General features: G+C 35.6%; 2 protein-coding genes across 5 annotated transcripts in view; one reads left to right on the forward strand and one right to left on the reverse strand.

The window, feature by feature from the left end:
• The window catches only part of LOC124631467 (ephexin-1), a 97,092-nt gene that overhangs the window by 53,360 nt on the left and 24,484 nt on the right, over positions 1-19,248 (reverse strand). For all 4 annotated transcript variants that reach the window (XM_047165869.1, XM_047165873.1, XM_047165871.1 and 1 more), the window contains exon 2: positions 9,183-9,217. The gene's annotated coding sequence lies outside the window, so the exon portion shown is untranslated. The remainder of the gene's footprint in view (positions 1-9,182; positions 9,218-19,248) is intronic.
• Positions 14,879-16,284, forward strand: LOC124631468. Its single transcript, XM_047165879.1, has one exon. The coding sequence runs from the start codon at positions 14,977-14,979 to the stop codon at positions 15,898-15,900; it is 924 nt and encodes a 307-aa protein (XP_047021835.1). The 5' UTR covers positions 14,879-14,976; the 3' UTR covers positions 15,901-16,284.

Genomic DNA, 19,248 nt, shown 5'->3' on the forward strand with positions numbered 1-19,248 from the left:
GTGGTGATGAAGTGTAAACTGTAAAGATGGAAAGCTCTAAAACAGTTTCAATTCTTTCAATATTTTGAAATGGGTATAATTTAGGCGATCACCAAAAATATTTTTAAGACTCTAAGCTGAGGCACCAAATAAAATAAACAACTCCAAAAAAAATAAATTGACATTATTAAAAGGGCACTAAAGTATATAATATTATGATCCAAAAAAAATAAAATAACATCAGAAAAATCGCAAATCTCGCACAAATATTATTTTTGGTTTCCAAAATGGATTAATGGTCACCAAATTCTATCCAACTAAAAGAATAATATTACTACCAAAATCAAAGTTAGTGACGAAAACGAATCGCTACAAAACCGACTCCACGTAGTCTTGTCTGCCCTACCCCTAGAGTGCAATTCAAATCCGCGTAGGCGCAGAGGGGCGAGGCGGCCTGCGAGCTGAGGCGCAGGTAGTTTTTAAGGCTCGCCGCCGCGGCTGAGGCTGGCCGGCAGAGCCGGCCAGCAAGCCGAAGCTGCGGTGGTGAGCGTGAAAACCATCTGCGACGATAAGCTCGCATGGGACCGCCGGAGCCCCGCAGTGCCGGAGCCGTGACAGAAGCCATGCTTGCTGCATGTTTCGTGCTTACATTTTACTACTGAGTTACACACAAATTCATATAACAATAAATAAGCGACGTACGTTTGGGAACCCCAGTATATTAATTGGTATTTGGGAAATATTCTAGCGATCGTTAGCTTTTTTAGTCTAACAAAAATGACCAAATTAGGAGTCATGGTATTACATAATTGGTAACATCTAAGTAGTGACAATATATAATATTTGGTCTAAAGTGTATTTTAAAGGCGTCCATTTATTTTTTTAGTAGTCAATAATACGAAAAAATGGTTTTACCTAATATTATTTTTGGAAACGTTATTTGGTGACCATTTATCCATTTTGGTAACTAAAATAGGTACTTTTTGGGTGGTGTTTAAACACAAGCCTTTTGAAATTGAATAGGGGTCAATTACTGCTCGAAGTTTAATCACCTCTAGCGTGTAGACGTGTAAAGTAGCGTGTAGCACAGTTTTCATAGCTTACCTAGTTTTTGGACCTCAATTTCTTATGCCTAATAACGGTAGATTTGTGAGGAAATTAAGAAAACTCAAATCAAATTAACTTCTCTATAAGCACTTACTACTTATTTATTTATGATTGCAATACAGGATCTTCATAAAAAGCTAACGTAGAGACAGACAGAGAAAGCTATCCTTCTCCCACATCAAGTAAATGCACACACCAAATAAAAGGACACCATCATCCATCAATCCATAGACAATAGGTAATTCCCGCCGCCTTAACTGGCTTCATACAAAAAGGATTACCACAAAACCTTTTTGCTTCGACCTTGGTCACGTCACTAGGTGCTGGCAGTAAAAACCATAGACATAATATTAGTAAACAGGACTGCGCATATAAACCCAAAAAACGAGCCGAGTGAAACAGTTAGTACGGAGGCTGTCTGTCCCTTTCTAGTAGGGTGACTATGAGATTAAGCTATGTGAGACAAATGCGAATTTTGCTAAGATTATTAAACGCAGATTGGTATTGAAGTTTTAACTTACGCAGTTTGTGACCATAAGATACTTATAAAGGCTTTTAATAATTAGCGGGAATTAGCAGTATAAAAGCAGGAAGATTCGAAGTGAAGACTTTTTTTTTTGTATTTCTACTTCATATATAGACTGCTGAGCCATTTATATCGCCTTTCTTCATTTTTTGGGAAGCTATAACAATAGTACAACAGTTTTAAAATCCATCACCCATATTTTCACTCATTACAAGAATTCATGGGCACCCTAGTTGTTTGGTTTACGAAAATGTTATTATTAGCTAACCTGTGGAACGATATATTGCAACCACCATAGGATTCACTTTTACAAGTATAAACACAACACTTTTTCACCATTTAAATAGTTTAAATTGATTTAATACAAAAAATAATAAACAAAATTTTAAATGCTGATTACGCGCCAAGAATGTTCAGGGTTACCGCTAGAAAAAAAAAATATGTTGTTTATGTTTTAAGAATAATAATTTATATAAATAATTTATTCGTATAATAAATTAATGCGATTTTTATTAATTTGTTGACTTACAATTGTTAAAATAAGATAAAAATATATGTGATTCAATTGTTTTTTTGGGAAGACAAAACTGTTGACCACAACATTTTTTTATGCTGGCAAGGTGTTAGAAAGAGACAAACAGCCTCCGTTCTAACTATCCCTCTCGGCTCGGATTTGCCTCTGTGTATTATGCAACAAATTTAGTACCTTATTGCGTTGGAATAGAGTTCATTTTCGTAAATATGTATTTTGAGCGTGCGCAATCTTGTTTATTATATTACATCTATGGTAAAAACACAAATAAATACTTAATGACAATAATACTGCTATCGGTTCGTGCTTGCCCGCACGCTCCTATACATCCAATTACGAAGGAATTTGGGTCAGTTGCCTTTGCTTCATGTGTTAAAAACTGCTTTATTTCGACTTCATTCCTTTTGACAAATAGCTATTGGATAATTCGAACGTCAATCAATTGTTTTTTTACTGCATTGCGTGATCAGGAGTTGATGTTTAAACTTAGGTCGTTCAAAATCTGCTCGGTTGTCAATATTAAGTTGAACATTAAGTTTGTGAATTTACCCAACCACACCACAGTGTTGCTTACTTATAAAACCTCCTATTGTGTATAGTTCAAACCATGTCAATTACGATTACCTATCTCGTTACCGCATGATTATGTAAATTAAAATCTTGTTGTTAGATAATTAAATTGTGGCTTGAATTGAGATTGTTTCAATTAATGTTTTCTCCAAAGCGCTATTAAGTCTAAGCTTACCGACAAAAGTCGTCTACACCTACTTTTAAAATGCATAAAATGATGTGACATAATGTTATAGATGTTTATGATCAGAAAAATCGGTCATGCAAATAAGTCCAGAAAAAAATACTAAGTTATCTTAAACAATAATGGACAACGTAACGCTTTTTAGCTATAAAGTTAATTCTAACAGGTACAGGTAAAATGAGAACAGCATAGGTACAAAACACTCGCCATTGGAAAAACAGGAAAATGATTATTGTGTGCAATATTATTTATCAAAACCTAATTCAGTACAGTCAGACGCATTATTTTTAGATTTATAAGAGGATGATGTACGTTTACCTACTATTGCCTACCAATAAAACACTATATTATTCATGTGATGATAAAAACAAAAAGGCGTCATTATCGGCCTAGCCTTTTCCCAACTATGAAGCTCAACTTCCAGTCTAAACAGATGCAGCTGAGTAATTATCAGGTTTTATGCATTTTGTTTCTGAGCAAGAATCGGTCAAACGGGGCTAGTGACAATGTATTTATGTATAGGTAGAATATCAATCAGTAGCAAGGCTATCGGCAGCTCATAGAATAATTACCTAAATGCTAACATTACACACACAACAACATTCCAGTGTAATCACAACCGGTATCTATGGGAGGTGGGCGACTTTTTGTGAACGCCATAGAGACTGAATGAGCGATGCCTTTGCGTAATTGTAGCTTCAATGTCAGAGATAAGTAGACGACTCTATTAACGGTCCTTACCAATATTCTTCTGTATTTTGTGTTTACTAGGGATTGTATTTGACATTACTTGTATGGGGCTATTAGGCTAATGTCAACATTCTATCTCTAGCAAGTAAATGGACGAATAGATAAAATATTGGGAACGGTGGTTAGACAATTTGACCTTTACGAACATACCTGCAGTAGTTTGCCGGTAAATAAGTTTAATGACGTTATGAAAGATCCTTGAATTTAATTTAATGATAACAGAATGTCTTCAATGAGTGGAACGTACAGCCTTGTACTAATGTAACGTACTTAAATCTGTAAACCCACTTTTGAAAGGTTGCATTCGAGATAATCTCTTTAAAACAGAGCAAGAAACAAGAATAATCCTTATTTACGATGTTACCAAACAGCCAGTGAAATATGTAACTTGTTGTATAATTTTAAAATTCAATCTTTGCATATAGAACGAAATGCATACAAACTTCCATAATTATAGGTATTACAGAAAATTGCACACGTATTTTACAGAATATGGTTATGGGTAACAAATGCTAAAATTATTTTTAAATTAGTAACATCTGGTGACAAAGTTTGTTCAGAATTCAGACTTAGCTTGAAACCTGAGTCACGATGTGTCTCGTGTCCAGACGGTCGCGTAACAACTGAGTGTGTTATCGAGCGGTGTAACATTACAGAAGAGAATCCTAAATAGTGAGGTAGGCACGGAAGCAAGCTATAGGGTTTCCTTCCTTGTGACTAGGAATCGATTCTTGCACAACAAGTACGGTTTCCGAATCTCGATTTACATTTATTTAAATCGATGCGTTAGAGGTTGGGTTTCTTGTATTTATTTCTTGGTGATGTAATCAAATGGGCTGCAAAGCCTTCAATGTACTGGTTTAAGTAATATGTAAGGAAGCGTAATCAAAAGTATTAGTATCCACTTCAGAAAAGGCGAAAGTTAAAAATACTGACCAGCTGTTAGCTTTCAGAGTGGTCTAGAATGCATTCTGAATTCAGAAGCTGAGAACATATTTTGTTTCAAGCATATTCAATTGCGAGTTTCTCAGTCTATTGTTATTAACGTAAAACATAGATGACCTACATTGATAACTGTTATAACCCACTAATTACAGAACAATCTAAATAGGAAGGATTATATTATTGTTGTTATATCTATCTGTAGGTACTAGTACTTGGACTTAAGAAAGGATGAAACTGCGTATCGCATTTATTTACGTATTGCACATGTGCTAACTAAAACCGACAGAGTACATCTGCCGAAATTATCTCGATCATTTAGACGCTCCATCTGCATATAAACAGTATTTAAAAATATTTCTGCTAACACAGTAGGCTAATTGCTGCACGCAAAATACGAATGCGTGCACCAGCAACGATTGTACCTATAGGAAACAAAAAATATTAGCAGATACCGATGAGAATTAAACTGTCAGTTGGGAAACAAACCTTGCGCGTGTTAAGCAACATGTTATACTTTAGAAACATACTCGTAACATTACAAAACGTACACACACTATTGAATATGATACATTTAGCGAGCACAATGGGGCGTCAATACGGCATGGCTTGCAATGCGAATTGTGAAACTATAGTAAAAACACGTAAAAACTGCATAAATCAAATGCTCGGACGCGACAACTGTGAAAAAAATTCTTAGCGAATGGGAAAGGAAATAAGATACTTGAATGAAAACGCATCAATGAAACTGTTAAGTGACGTGGACGGGAACTACAATAAAACCATGTTTGGTGAAGAAACTACTTGAGAAGACGTTAAAACGACGCAATATAATTAAAACTACAGCTGTGAAATTTTCTCAATACGCCACTCTCCGGAAAGCTTTTACTCTTAACTATTTCTATTTAAATAAGAATTAATGGTCAAGAAAAGTGAAAACAACCAGTCCAGGACGTGCCATCATTCTGAAAAGTCAATAAACTAGAGGCTAATGTGAGCTTGCCCATACCGGTCGAGGGCCGGTCGCCAATTAACTCTAAAAGGTTGTATTATGTCGTCTGCCTCTCGGGTTGCACCCAGGAACAAGGGAAAGTAACTAGAAGGTTCAATGGACCTGCACCTGTTTGTGGCTGACATTTTAACGAATGGACTTCGTGATTTCACATAACAGGGGTTAAGGAAAAGAAACCGGTTCCCTTTTGGATGAAGGAATGCTTCCATTCAAGTTAAGTAAAGTGACCTTTCAATCTTAATGTAAGCGATATGGAACCTTTTGGGCGATTTACCTTAACTTTAAACGAAACAAGAACGGGATAAAATTAGAAATCATTTAATCTTCTTATACGTGAAGTTATGGCGGTGTTTTGGAAGTTATTTTTAAACGAGACCCACATAGGCCATTTAGAAAACAGGTTGTTTTAAATGTTTTTGTGGCTATTTATATAAGTGTCACATCTTAAGCAATATTACTAAATCATATTTACTTTTAAAATATGGAGCAGTGATGACCTGGTATAACAACTATGTAGAACTATGAGCAACCAGAAATCATCCGCCTGGCAAAGAGCAGATTGTGTTAGAAGTTTAGAACCAACCACATTTCTGGAGTTCAATAAATTATTGAATCTTGTTACAGCATTTTCACCCTAAGTAAAGTTGGCATAATGTAAGTGGACGATAGACGATGAATAAGGTCAATACATCACACTAAATGAAAGACGTTAGGCAGTTGATGATGGATTGTGTACCTTTGAGGGAACTCTGAAATACAAGAACCAAAGGCTTGTTATGTATGAATTCTATAGGTTGCCTCCTAGCATCATTATTATTTGAGTTGCATTTACCTTGTCCTCTTTAGCAAGCCATTATTTTCCTTGTTGGTACGGGTTAGTAGTGGTATCATCATTTGCAGTAATAAATATAAAACTATTACAACAAATGTAAGTCAATACATAATTTGATCTTCACTAGTGTCAGTACAGCTCATTATTTTCGTATTAGAGAATAATATTATGATAACGAGCGTCATTCAGCTGGTCATCAGTCATGACCTCGACATTGAAGATTTGTTAGATCATCGAATTTTTATATTTTCAATAAACTACTAACGCGGCAACGGTTATTTGTAAGTACGTCATTGCCTTAAAAATATTGCAGTATCATTAGCGTGTCAGATCAATAAATTTATTCAAAGATGCTATCGTTTGGAAATTGAAATCTGCTACTAGAAGTGATTATTCCGAAAGTGAATTTATTATCCATATTGTTGAATAGCGATACTTTGGCTGTGAGAATATCTCAAAAATTTTAGATATAGAATGCAATACCAGTTTGATTCCATTCCTGGACTACAATACACATAACCAATTGTGGCTTCAGCGTTTTGATTTCAAGTACCTTATCATTGAGAATAATTCTAAAAGTCTTTCATTATAATTGCACAAAGAAGCCATAATTTGTGAACTAATCGATGAACACGTGTGAAACGCGGCATCGAAGGCAATATCGATTCAAATCATAACCATTAAGCATGGCAATATCGAATCATACTCGTATGCAGTTGAATTACATTCGTGCAATATTCCGGAGAAAGTTAATAGGCAGTTTATTTTAAGTAATAATAAAAGAGACTGGAATTGCAAGAGTACCTTCGTCAACTGTTAGCGGTGTACAAACATTAACGGCAATTAACACTGATAAAGAAATAGTGGGTAATGGCCTAAGAGAAAGTACAATTTTGTGGGAAACAATGGGGAACCTCATAAGACTAGTAGTAGAATCTTATTTTTCAGAGACCAGAGAAGGTATTAAAGTTAAAATGTAGCAAAAGCTACTTATGTGCACATACAGCAGATGTAATACCGATGCTTGCTTTTATAGACGCGTCATAGTGTGCGTTGTTTAGATAACTAAAGGAATCGAAGGCGAGTAATGCATTGATTTGTAGAAAAGGCACTGCTGTTGTTAGTTAAGTCTTCGTTGAGAAAATCTAACGAATTTCCAATTATATATAAGCAGGAAGGCCATAAGGTTAGCCCGTTAAACTCCTTTCAGTTTATTTCGTATTGTGTTTTGCTGCATTCGCTTTCGCTAATATAATGTTCTCGTAATAAAAGCTTTTGCAGAACAACTCGAAAGAAGTTCATAAAGACGTGCAAAGCAGAAACAATTAAAAATAACTGCTAATAAAATTAAGAATAACTCTAAATCTTTTGCACCAAACGACGCATTAAATAATAACACAATAGGAAAGTTAATTAATCATAGTTAATGTTTTATGAAGTAACTTTCACTAGAAACAGGAAAACTATGAACAATATGAATGGAGTACTTAATATTATTGATGAACCATAAAATCTTGTCTTTGCCGTGTTCTTTGCAGGCTGCATCAAACTTGATCAACCAATTGATGGAAGCCCTGTCAAGCCCTTGATAGAACTTAAATCAGTTTCTACCTACATCATCTTCAGTAATTCAAGAGACTTTTTGTACAGGCTTACGTAAATAACAGCGTTACACAAGCCGACAGGACCCTTAATCAATCAATTATAAAATATTATTGGTGTGTAATAACAACGTCCGGTGGATCATTAAAATGTGAAAATTACTTTTTTCTACCAAAAATGTTTTTATTATATCTTGTTAAGCTGGTTTGCGACCCAGGTGGGACCCATTGAGCGCGTTCGACAAGTCCATCACCATCGTTGCATGCGAGTTTCGACATTTAAGTATCATCAAATTATTTTTGACATTTATACAAGTTTCCGGAAAGAAATAAAATAACAGTGGTGACAAGTTTACGTAATTTGGCTTGAGGAAAGGTAAAAGTATTATAAGAACTTCCGATAATATGATAGTGGTCATCGCCAAAAACAGTTGACATCGATGCATTCATGTCATCGAAAAAACATTCGTTTATTAATTGTTATTTTGTTTAGGAGCATACAATCCTGTGCTAATCTAATTATAGTCCAATTACAATAGTGCAATTACACGTAACAAAAACATTACACCTAAAGCTATTTATTATTATCAACAAATATTTGATTGTCCTTTCTGCCAAATAGTCACCTGCCGCAATAAACCTAAACACAACTGGTCACACTGGTTTGTCTGTATTTGGCCATTTAATTTGGCTCAGACCAAAAGGAAGACTAAAACGCATTGATGAATAGGATTTTAATGGTGATTAAGATAGCCATGTAAGATATAAAAAACTATTATTTCGTGTTTTTCATTTGTGTTTTTATTTTGTTAAGTATTTGACTAACAAAGATGAAATATGGTTAATGCATTTCTAAGATCTCCAGTAAGTAACATTTTGCCATTATTTGTGGGGCAAGTTTATTCATTGGCTGTCAAGATAAATACTATGTAGAAACCTCCACCATGTTATTTGCATGATAATCTGGGATAGGAGAAAACAATGTGTCAGGCTAGCTTTCCCGCGTTAGCAATAACATCAACTAAGATGAGTATTTGAAAGAATATTTATAAAATTAAATTACTTATGTTACTTAAAATAAAGATGTACCTAACAAGGAGCAAGTATTGAACAAGTATGAAGGTTCAGCGGAGGTGGAATAGCTTACCTAATCAGATTTTATTGGTGATCCGATTCCAGATTCTGAAACAAACAATGAAAGGTATTAAAATCCAAATAAAAATAAAAAGATAATTAAGTGCCAATAGAGTTCAACGAATCATATTAAAAAAACAGGCATAACTTGAAACTTAAATGTAACAGAGATAAAGGAAGTCAATACAACACTAGAAGAAAGAACTATTACAAGTCATGTTAAAACTAAAAACTTAGGTTCTCGTTTTAGCGAACGACGTGCGTAATTTACGTGGAATCCATGTTTTGTGCAGTGAGGAAGTGAATGAAGCTCTCCATTGTTAACAGCACAATGTGTCGCAAAGCGCATAACTAGTATGAGTGTAGGCATATTATTGTTTTATTAGCTGTTGACATTTCCGTGAGGACTGTCACGTCTTTTGCGTTAAATGATCTTTGATTGTTTAGGAAGCTAGAAGTTCCTGAGAGTACAATGCGATACATATAGATTTTTTCGTACCTCGATGATTCAATTTCCAACCTCATTGGAGATTCACGTCGTATGTAAGGTAAACCGCAAAATAACTGACAGGATTTGGTTTCGTTTCCTTTGGGATATTTTATGTCGTCACAAAAACGTACGATATGACCTTATTACCTTTATGGATAGAGAAGGATAGAAGGGAATCAATTACGAATAATTTGGGAACGACTATCTCGTTTACTGACGTCATAAGTCTCAAAAGTGACACAAAATCCGTATGATCTATGCTCGTTAAGCCTGTCAACTAATTAATTACTACAAACAAACAATAGCCCGCATAACAAACACAAAAGCCAGTATGGTTATTGTGACATAACTGAAGGTACTTAGATAAGCTCAACAATAGCAGCTGTGGGAGACTGCAGGTTCCCATATGGGCACAACTCCACTGTGTTATAAGAAAACTTAAATATCAGGTATTGATCATTGACACATTTGTATCTACCCTTACAGCCCCTACTGATAGATGAAGAAACTCAGAGAAAACTCATCTAACGGAAGTTATCAATAAACTGTCTATATGTAGATTTGATTACTATATAGAGATAGGAATTTGACATTACGTGTATGCTCATGTCTAAATCTATACCAAGTAAGCAAAACAACGGATCTATAGATAGGTTACTGGAATCCGCATTTAGTGATTCAACATCACACTAATTACATAAATGGTAGCCAATTTTGAATCAGTTTCTCTAACAGAGGCCGAAATGTTTCAAACAAAATAATTGTATAAAACGTTTCTTGGCTATGCGTTAAATCAAAACTAGCAAAGAATTGCTAGAACAAAAGCATTCTTTCGCATCATTCTGTCAATCGGAAAGAATTCTTAAATGTAGAACAAACGTAGAACATTCTTGTTTTCTTTTCGCTAAATGAAATTGTTAGAATGAGCATTCCTTTGAGTCTCTTTGTTTTAAGGCGGATTTTAGAAGTTATGACACATCTACGCACTGCGATATCAGAGGAAATGTGTTAATTACACAATTCTATTGTTTATTTTAAAAAAAACATCTCTCCGTTTGTCTCGTTTTCGCTTTGGTGAAGTTTGTGGCTTTAGACCATTTTTATTTAATTTTTTAGTGTAGATGATATTTCCATAAGTTAGATGTGTGGTTCTAAAATCAATCTATACCGGCTTACATTTCTTACGTCTTTGTCATACTATTGCATTATCATTACCTAACAGTAAACTACGCAAGTATATTATCTCCTGCTGTTATATCGCACTAGTAAGAAGCGACAGTTTGCCAACAATCGCGCCATTACACGTTACCCTTAATTGGGTGTGTTGCGTGAAATGACAAGTAATTAACACATCTACTCTGATTGCTGCTGTTGTAAGCGCGGTTTTGTGATCGTCGTTTGTAATAATCATGGATACCTATATACATTTATGTATTGAACTTACTAGTTAGGTAGGTTTAGGTTTGTTACAGCCTTTTTATCGTTCCACTGCTGGGCACAGGCCTCCCTTCACACGGAGAAGGATTGAGCGTTAATCACCAACCTTGCTCAATGCGGGTTGGTTTAGGTATTTCTATTTAAATAAGAGGAGGCGAAAAAGAATTATGAATACAGTGTAGCTGCTGTTTTGGCTGATGCTATTAAAATTGTCGAAAACCTAAGATTTTTACTGTTTTGTACTTTATAAAACTGGATTAAAACTCCCTTACTGAATTGGCGCCAGAGAGAGATCTTCGCACTGTTTTGCATATAATTCTAAAATCTATCTAAATCATAAATTAATTATATTATTGCACCAAATTCTTCACGAGCTCAGAACATATTTTTACGATGTGCAAGTTTTCGTACTTGACCGATTTCATCGCGAAGTTACCATTGCTATGTAAAACCGTTCGTTACGGCTTGCGCAAACGCAGCCACTTGCAAATTATTGCAATTATATTAGTATTTACACAAACTATCGCATGAAGGCTCGTGTGGTAACGTGCTAGTTATTAATTCTTTTAATTAAAGGGAACGTCCCTGATATGTCACAAATAATATTGTTTAATTAAATTATTGTTGTGAGCGATTGGATTTCTATAAATGGAACAAACACTGATTAATCGCATGAGGACATTCATTGTTTTTTCGATCCTGAATAATAATTGTCGACATGAAATGGAATATGGCATAGGCTCAAGTATGAAAAATAACGCTACATTCTTTTACATTACAGAGGTCTGTTGATCTGTTCAAAGTTTGAACTGAAAAATAGGACTCTGCAAGTTGTGCCCAGACATAAAACACTACCCACGGTCTTTGTACTCACACTGTTTTCTCACTTTTTGCTGATTTTTACATGACCGATGAGCTAAAAAAATCAAAGAGGCAAAAGTACAGTAATAAGTAACACAACCATGCAAGGATGCATTCGCTACTTCAAGCAGACCCTTACAATTAATTTGCACAAACAAGTTAAATAAACAGACTTCTCTCGTTACTTGCACAGTATCGTACAACACTTAATTATGAACAATAACAATATACAATAGTATTTCAAGCCCCATATGGCAACAGCGGTTTGTGTCTGTCAGTACCCATGCTTGTTGTGCTTAAGACTAAGTTATTCATGAATGACGTCAGTCACTTCGATCGGTAGAAAATAGCTGCAAAGGGTACAAAGTGTACCTACTTACTGTAGGTAATTGATATTAGGTACCTATTGGATGTTTTTTTGAATTACTTGAATGGCGATAGCTATGTGATCATCATTATTTTTGGTAAAGAGAACGAAAGGCAAAATTCCGTTGCCAAAAAAGTCCCCTGGCCGAAGTAAGCATTACACACGGTTCAGATCACGGTTATCGTAAATACGTCATTTTCTATTAAGTATTATTTCTCATCATCCTCCTGCCCTTAACCCAATTTTTTATTTGGAGTTGGCGTAGCATGTTTTCTTCTCCCATACTTGCATTGCAATGAGGATTATAAGTATTGACACTATTAACTGATGAAAGAGCGTCCTCATCAGCGTAATCCGAGTATGATAGTAAACAGCTGTTGTTTATAAACATCCTTGTCATCTAAACAAACAACTTAGTAGCTGAGTTTACAAAATATTCACTTACACTACACATGATTCATTCACTTCTCTGTTACGCGTGAATGGACAGTCATTACATATGAATTTGAACTTTAACACGTTACATAAAGGTTTGTTATTCAGAGTAAGGTTCAGGAACTTTCTGTGGATTTACGCTCAAAAAATATGAATCACACAGAGATTGCTAAACTTGTAATTTTCTAGGTCAAAAGTAACTATGACGTTGATGGTAGATCCGCCATATCCTACATGAATTAAATGAATCATTAATTCATTGAATTTAACGACGAACATGATAAGATAATGAAACGGATGTCAACTGATAATGACTGCGAACCAATGATTGCTTTTTGCAATTGCAATTATTCTAAATTGCATACAACTGCAGCGGTGGATTGCAGCTAATGTGACGCGTATTAGCTTTACGATATTTCAACTCGAAATTCACACTATAATGTTAATGTTATGAGTCCATAGTTACACGAAGTACCCAATATTAGTTAGGTACCTACTAATGTCGAAATTGCTCAAAGGAATCACAAGGTGCCTTGGAAAATAATCACACCCTTTGAAATCGGCTGTTAAAAAAGCGTATTCAGTGTAAAATATGCAACCGGTTTTAAAGGTTATTCAGCTACAACCGTTTCACAATGAAACAGTTGAGAGAAAAGGCTTGAAAAGTTGAAAAAAAAAACACTTCCTATTAAATCTTATCTATCGTGTAGATCGAGTGTATCTTACAATAACTATGTAAACAATATAGTATGATTTTCAATAGACTCTCTAGTACTAATTGATCCATTTCTCTCGCCCCATTTGCATGGGAAGTTTTTTGTGTTGGTCGGTCTCAGGTGAAATTAATAGTCACGGGTAAGTTATGCCGTAAATTGCTAATTGATTAATGCTCTGATTAAAGCTTGGTATGACTTTGGCCAAAGATCACTGAAAACATAAACGCCAGTTTCCTTAAACAATTACGATTAATTTTCACGTACGAGTTTCAAAGAAAACTGCTATTTTAAAGAACTGTCGATTATGTGGTCGGCGAACTTGGGTCTTATTAGCAACGAGTTCGGCTTTGATAAAGCTCTATATGCTCATAAGGGCTCACCATATTCATTGACACCCTGTGACTTCACTTCGTTGTCATCCTCGCAGGAACTAAGAAAACTACCTCGCCCACCATGCCAGAAATAAAGCCTCAGGGTTGCTCTCAAGATTCATCCACAGCAGCACTCCCGTGAAAGCACAAACAAACAAAGCTACATTTGCATAGTGACAAAAAAACCTTATCACTTTCTAAATAAATATGTGCATAATCTAGATAAGTCTGATACTATAGGTAGGTAGGTAAATTAATAATGCCTGATAGTTGAACGGCCAATAAATCATGTAGGTGTGCGATGTTATCGGCGCGGGCGCACCTTATCATTCATCATGGATTTCGTAACTTTGGCGTTGTGATTGAAGAAAAGGCTTCCGCGGCAATGTTCACTTTAGTTTTAAGATTATTCCATAATTGGTCGATTGGTAGCATTATTGGATAATTCAGTCACTTATCGGTCAATAGTGAAAGTGAGTTTGTGGTTTAGGAATGTATTTTTCTCTGTACTAGATCGGCAGTTTTGGTTTAAAATAAAGGTGCCCAACCCAATCGTGCTGCTATATGAAGTACCTACTAATTATTTCTCAGTTTAATTACAAGTAGATGTAATAAAAATGTAATAAGTATCTCTTTGGCTGGGTTATTATAAGAGACATTTAAAATAACCGTTCAGAACTTAAGTAACTGTTAGAAGTCTAAAATAGACATCATTACGTTACGTAACATTTAAATTATTATTATTGTAGGAATGCTGGGCGTGGTAGCAATCATATTTTAATGTATTCTTGCTGAACAAAAACACATACTAAGAGCAAAAAATAACTCATGGATTGATAGCCGTCAAGACTTGTGTACATAAGTCAATAATGCAAAGTAGTATGTTGCCTCGAAGCTTATTACGTCACAATATGGCCTGGCCATCCATGACAGAGAATTTAATATTATTGTCTAAGAAAAAACCTGCTTAAAGCAGTATAAACAAAAGGATCAATTAATTAACGGATTAAGGATCACTTCACGGTGGACACTCAGTCGTACAGTACGCGCTGCTTGCTGCTCCGAGCAAATAAATAGATCGCCAACCTTTTGCATACTTCTTTCAACTCTTTTCTAGTAGTGCTTTAACAATGAAAACGTGTGCAGTGTGTAATGTGAAATTCAACGATGGCGTTCAATGTGGAAGCTGTAAAAAACACCTGGACTTTGAATGTGCAAATATATCCGAGGTTGGATGGAGAAAGCTGGGTGCTACAAGGATGGCACAGTGGAAGTGCTTAGCCTGTAAAACTTCGTCTCCAGCCGTACCAACTTCTGATCAAGCTTCCCTTGAAACCATCCTCAGTGAGATACGGGACATGAAACGCCAACTGATTAATTTGCCGACACTAATCGATGACATCAAGGTTATTAAGGAGGAGCTATCCGATCTGAAGTCGACATGTGAGGGAACCAGTGGCAAACTTGAAGAATTTGATTTAAGAATTGCTGAAGTCGAAAATAAAGTCTCAGAGATTGACAAGATGCAAGAGACTATTAATGATCTTCAAACAGAATTATCCAGAGCTAAGTTCGAAATTGCATCATTTGACCAGCGCTCCCGGTTAAATAATATCGAAATTAAGGGTGTTCCTATAAAGAAAGATGAAAATTTATTCTCGATTATTGATGCGATTGGCCGGAAAGTGAACTATAGTTGCCCCAAAACCCTGATTAATTACGTCTCGAGGGTGCCCATTTTCAATTCTAACGAAAAACTTATTGTCGTGGGCTTCTTGAACAGATACGTCAAGGAGGACTTTATAGCGGCCGCAAGAGCAGTAAAGGACCTGTCCACAACCGACATTGGATTTCAAGGCACATCTCGGCGCATATTTGTCAATGATCATCTTAGTGTAGAATATAAGAAGCTACTGAGTAAAACCAAAACTATTGCCAAAGAAAAAAACTACGAATTTATTTGGGTGAAACATGGCAAAATTCACGTACTCAAAAACACCAACTCAAAGGTTCTAATAGTGAGGAAAGAATCGGATTTAAACAAAATTGCTTAATATGTTATTTATACTACATTATACAATCATCGCTACTACTTTGCTTTGTCATAACTCATTTCACTATACTAAGTTGTTACAAATTGTTTAGCACCTCTGCTACACTAATGAACCGGTTACCATTCTCTTGTTCGTTAGTAAAAATTCCACTATATTGCTTATCGCGCTGTTTACTTCAATGCGTCAAAACTAAAAATATGCTTAACTCTTTCTTACCTGTACGATCCATACGTTATTGCTTGTTTGCTCACACAGTTGTTTACCACTCAAAGTCGAATATTACCCTCACGCTAATTAAACTATTGGTAATTTGCTTACAACAAACATATTTATTTGTCTTCGACATTGTATCGGTTATTCATATGCTTTTTAAACGACTTTTATTGCTACTTTGTAATGGTTCCTTTTTTGTTATTGATTTGATGCGCAATGGCAACTAATGCGAATGTAAGCTTATACGGCCTAAACATATTCTATCAGAATGTTCGTGGTTTACGAACTAAATCCGATATATTCTATCGTCAGATGGCAGCTTGTACATACGATATTATTATTCTCACGGAGACGTGGCTATTGGATGGAATTTTGAACTCAGAGTTTTTTGATGAAAGGTATATTGTGTGGCGCAGGGACAGGGATTATATTTTAACTGGTCAATCGCGCGGTGGTGGGGTGTTAATAGCTACTCGTCGAGAATTGTCAGTTACATGTCAACAACATTTTCAATCAACAGCTGAAGATCTCTGGATAAGTATGCATTTGAAGGACTTTAATACACGTAAGTATATTAACTTACATCTTTGTGGGATTTATCTTTGTAAACAAAACCGTGGTCTTTCTTTTTCTTCACAGTTAACGAACTTTCTGTCCAAATTAAATACATCTGTTATTGATAACTGTCCTGATAAATTTCTTGTTATTGGCGACTTCAACATGAGTGGAATAAATTGGGTCCCATCTGATAGCATATCGTTCGTCCCAACAAATCTTAAAAGTAGTGATGAAGTATTATTTGGCGATGAGTTATGTACTATAGATTTTAGTCAATATAACGGTGTGACTAATAAACACGGCAAAATACTCGACTTAGTACTCTCCAACGTGGCAGTCGGCGTCAGTGAATGTTTAAGCCCGTTGGTACCAATCGATGATTATCACCCGGCATTGCAGATTACAGTAGATCTTGTCGAAACGCCTCCTCTTGAGAGAGCATCACGTTTACAATTCTTATATGATAGGGGTGACTATGATTCTCTTAACCGCGATATTTCTAAGACTGACTGGGATAATGAATTTTCAGTAAGGTCAATTGACGATTCGGTAAGCTTTTTCAACAGCATAATTTATAACCTCCAACTTAAATATATTCCCCAGAAACTTTTCCGCAACAAATCGTATCCGACCTGGTATAGTTCCTCATTAATAAAAATCATAAAGGAGAAATATAAGTACTTTAAAAAATTTAAAACCTACGGTAATATAGCTGACGAACAAACCTTTAAACTTCTTCGCGAAAGGGTAAAATCATTGGAAAGTCAATGTTACTCTAATTACTTAAAACTTACCGAAACGTCTATAGAAAACAACCCTAAACATTTTTGGACATTTGTTAAAAAACGTCATAACACGAATGCGATCCCGAGCTCGTTCAATTATAAAAATGAAACACTGCGCACTGGTGAATCTATTTGTCAGGCTTTTGCAAAGTATTTTCACTCGACTTTTTTAGATCCCAACTTCGATCGTGATGGTGCTAGCTCTCCTTTCGCTCATGTAACGGAACCATCAAACCCTTCATCCGATATCAGTTGTATCACGGTAAACACAGAAGATATTATCAACATGCTTCGTAAATTGGATACGTCAAAAGCGCCAGGACCGGATAACATCTCATCCAAGCTTCTAGTACGCTGTGCTGCAACTATTGCATATCCTATTTCAATTTTATTTAAGAAATCTTTAGTTTCTTGTGTTGTCCCCCACATGTGGAAGTCGGCATATATATCGCCAATACATAAGAAAGGAGTCAAAACAGAAATTGCAAATTATAGACCGATATCCAAACTGTGTATTGTCGCCAAGATTTTCGAACGTATAGTGTACAACCAAGTTTATTCGGCTTTAAAATTATCATTTAGTCCCTTCCAACACGGTTTTCTCAAAGGTAGATCCACTGTTACCAATCTTCTACTGCTAAACAATTACATCACAGATGCAATGGATCATGGTGGGCAGGTTGATGTCATTTACACAGATTATAGTAAATGTTTTGACCGGATCGACCATTCCATCCTATTACGAAAGTTAGAGGGGATCGGTATACGCGGTGACTTACTCAGATGGTTTTCATCTTACATAGAAAACAGGTCACAGGCTGTAGTATTAAATAACTACATTTCTAGCTGGGTTTCAGTCCCTAGTGGTGTCCCCCAGGGCTCCCTGCTCGGTCCGTTATTATTTATTATTTACGTAAATGACATCGATTCCTGCTTGACTTCATCCAAATTATTGTGCTTTGCTGATGATATGAAGATATACGCAACTATATCTTCAACAGCGGACATGTCAGCACTTCAAAAAGATTTACAGAGTCTTCAAGATTATTGTAAAAATAACAAGCTTGACCTGAACCCCAGCAAATGCTCTGTTGTGACATATTCTCGTGGAAGATCGGTTCTAACCACAACGTACACTCTAGGTGGTCATGTCTTACCCAGATGTGATACTATTCGTGATCTGGGAGTGCATCACGATTACAAACTAAGCTTTGATAAGCATGTCGATGCTATCGTTGCTAAAGCGTCTAAGTCTCTGGGTTTCGTTATGCGATTATCTAAGTGCTTCACAAAAGCCAAAACTTTAAAAATTCTTTACTGTACTTATGTTAGAAGCCACTTGGAATATGCATCTGAAATATGGAATCCCTGCTATCACAAATACATTGACCGCATTGAGCGTATCCAAAAAAGATTTATAAAATTCTTATGCTATCACCAAGGAGTACCGTATCAATCAGTTAACTACCCCAATCTCTGTAAAAAATTTCATCTTTTACCACTGGCTAATCGACGTGACATCTCTGACTGCATATTTTTATTGAAAACGGTTCAAGGTGATATAAATTGTTTTGAAATTTTATCGTCTTTCTTTTTTAATGTGCCAAGTAAATCCAAAAGGTTCAATCCACCGCTAAGCGTGCCATTATCAAATACAAATTACAGGCAAAATTCTTATTTTGTGCGTGTGTGTAGATATTTTAATAAGGTGTGTAAGCAGTTTGACTTTGACATATTTAACACAAGTGTGACTTCGGTGAAAAAGAGTTTAGCATTGAATTTCTTTAAAAAT

The sequence above is a fragment of the Helicoverpa zea genome, chromosome 6, assembly GCF_022581195.2.
Source record: "Helicoverpa zea isolate HzStark_Cry1AcR chromosome 6, ilHelZeax1.1, whole genome shotgun sequence".
Lineage (NCBI taxonomy): Eukaryota > Metazoa > Arthropoda > Insecta > Lepidoptera > Noctuidae > Helicoverpa > Helicoverpa zea.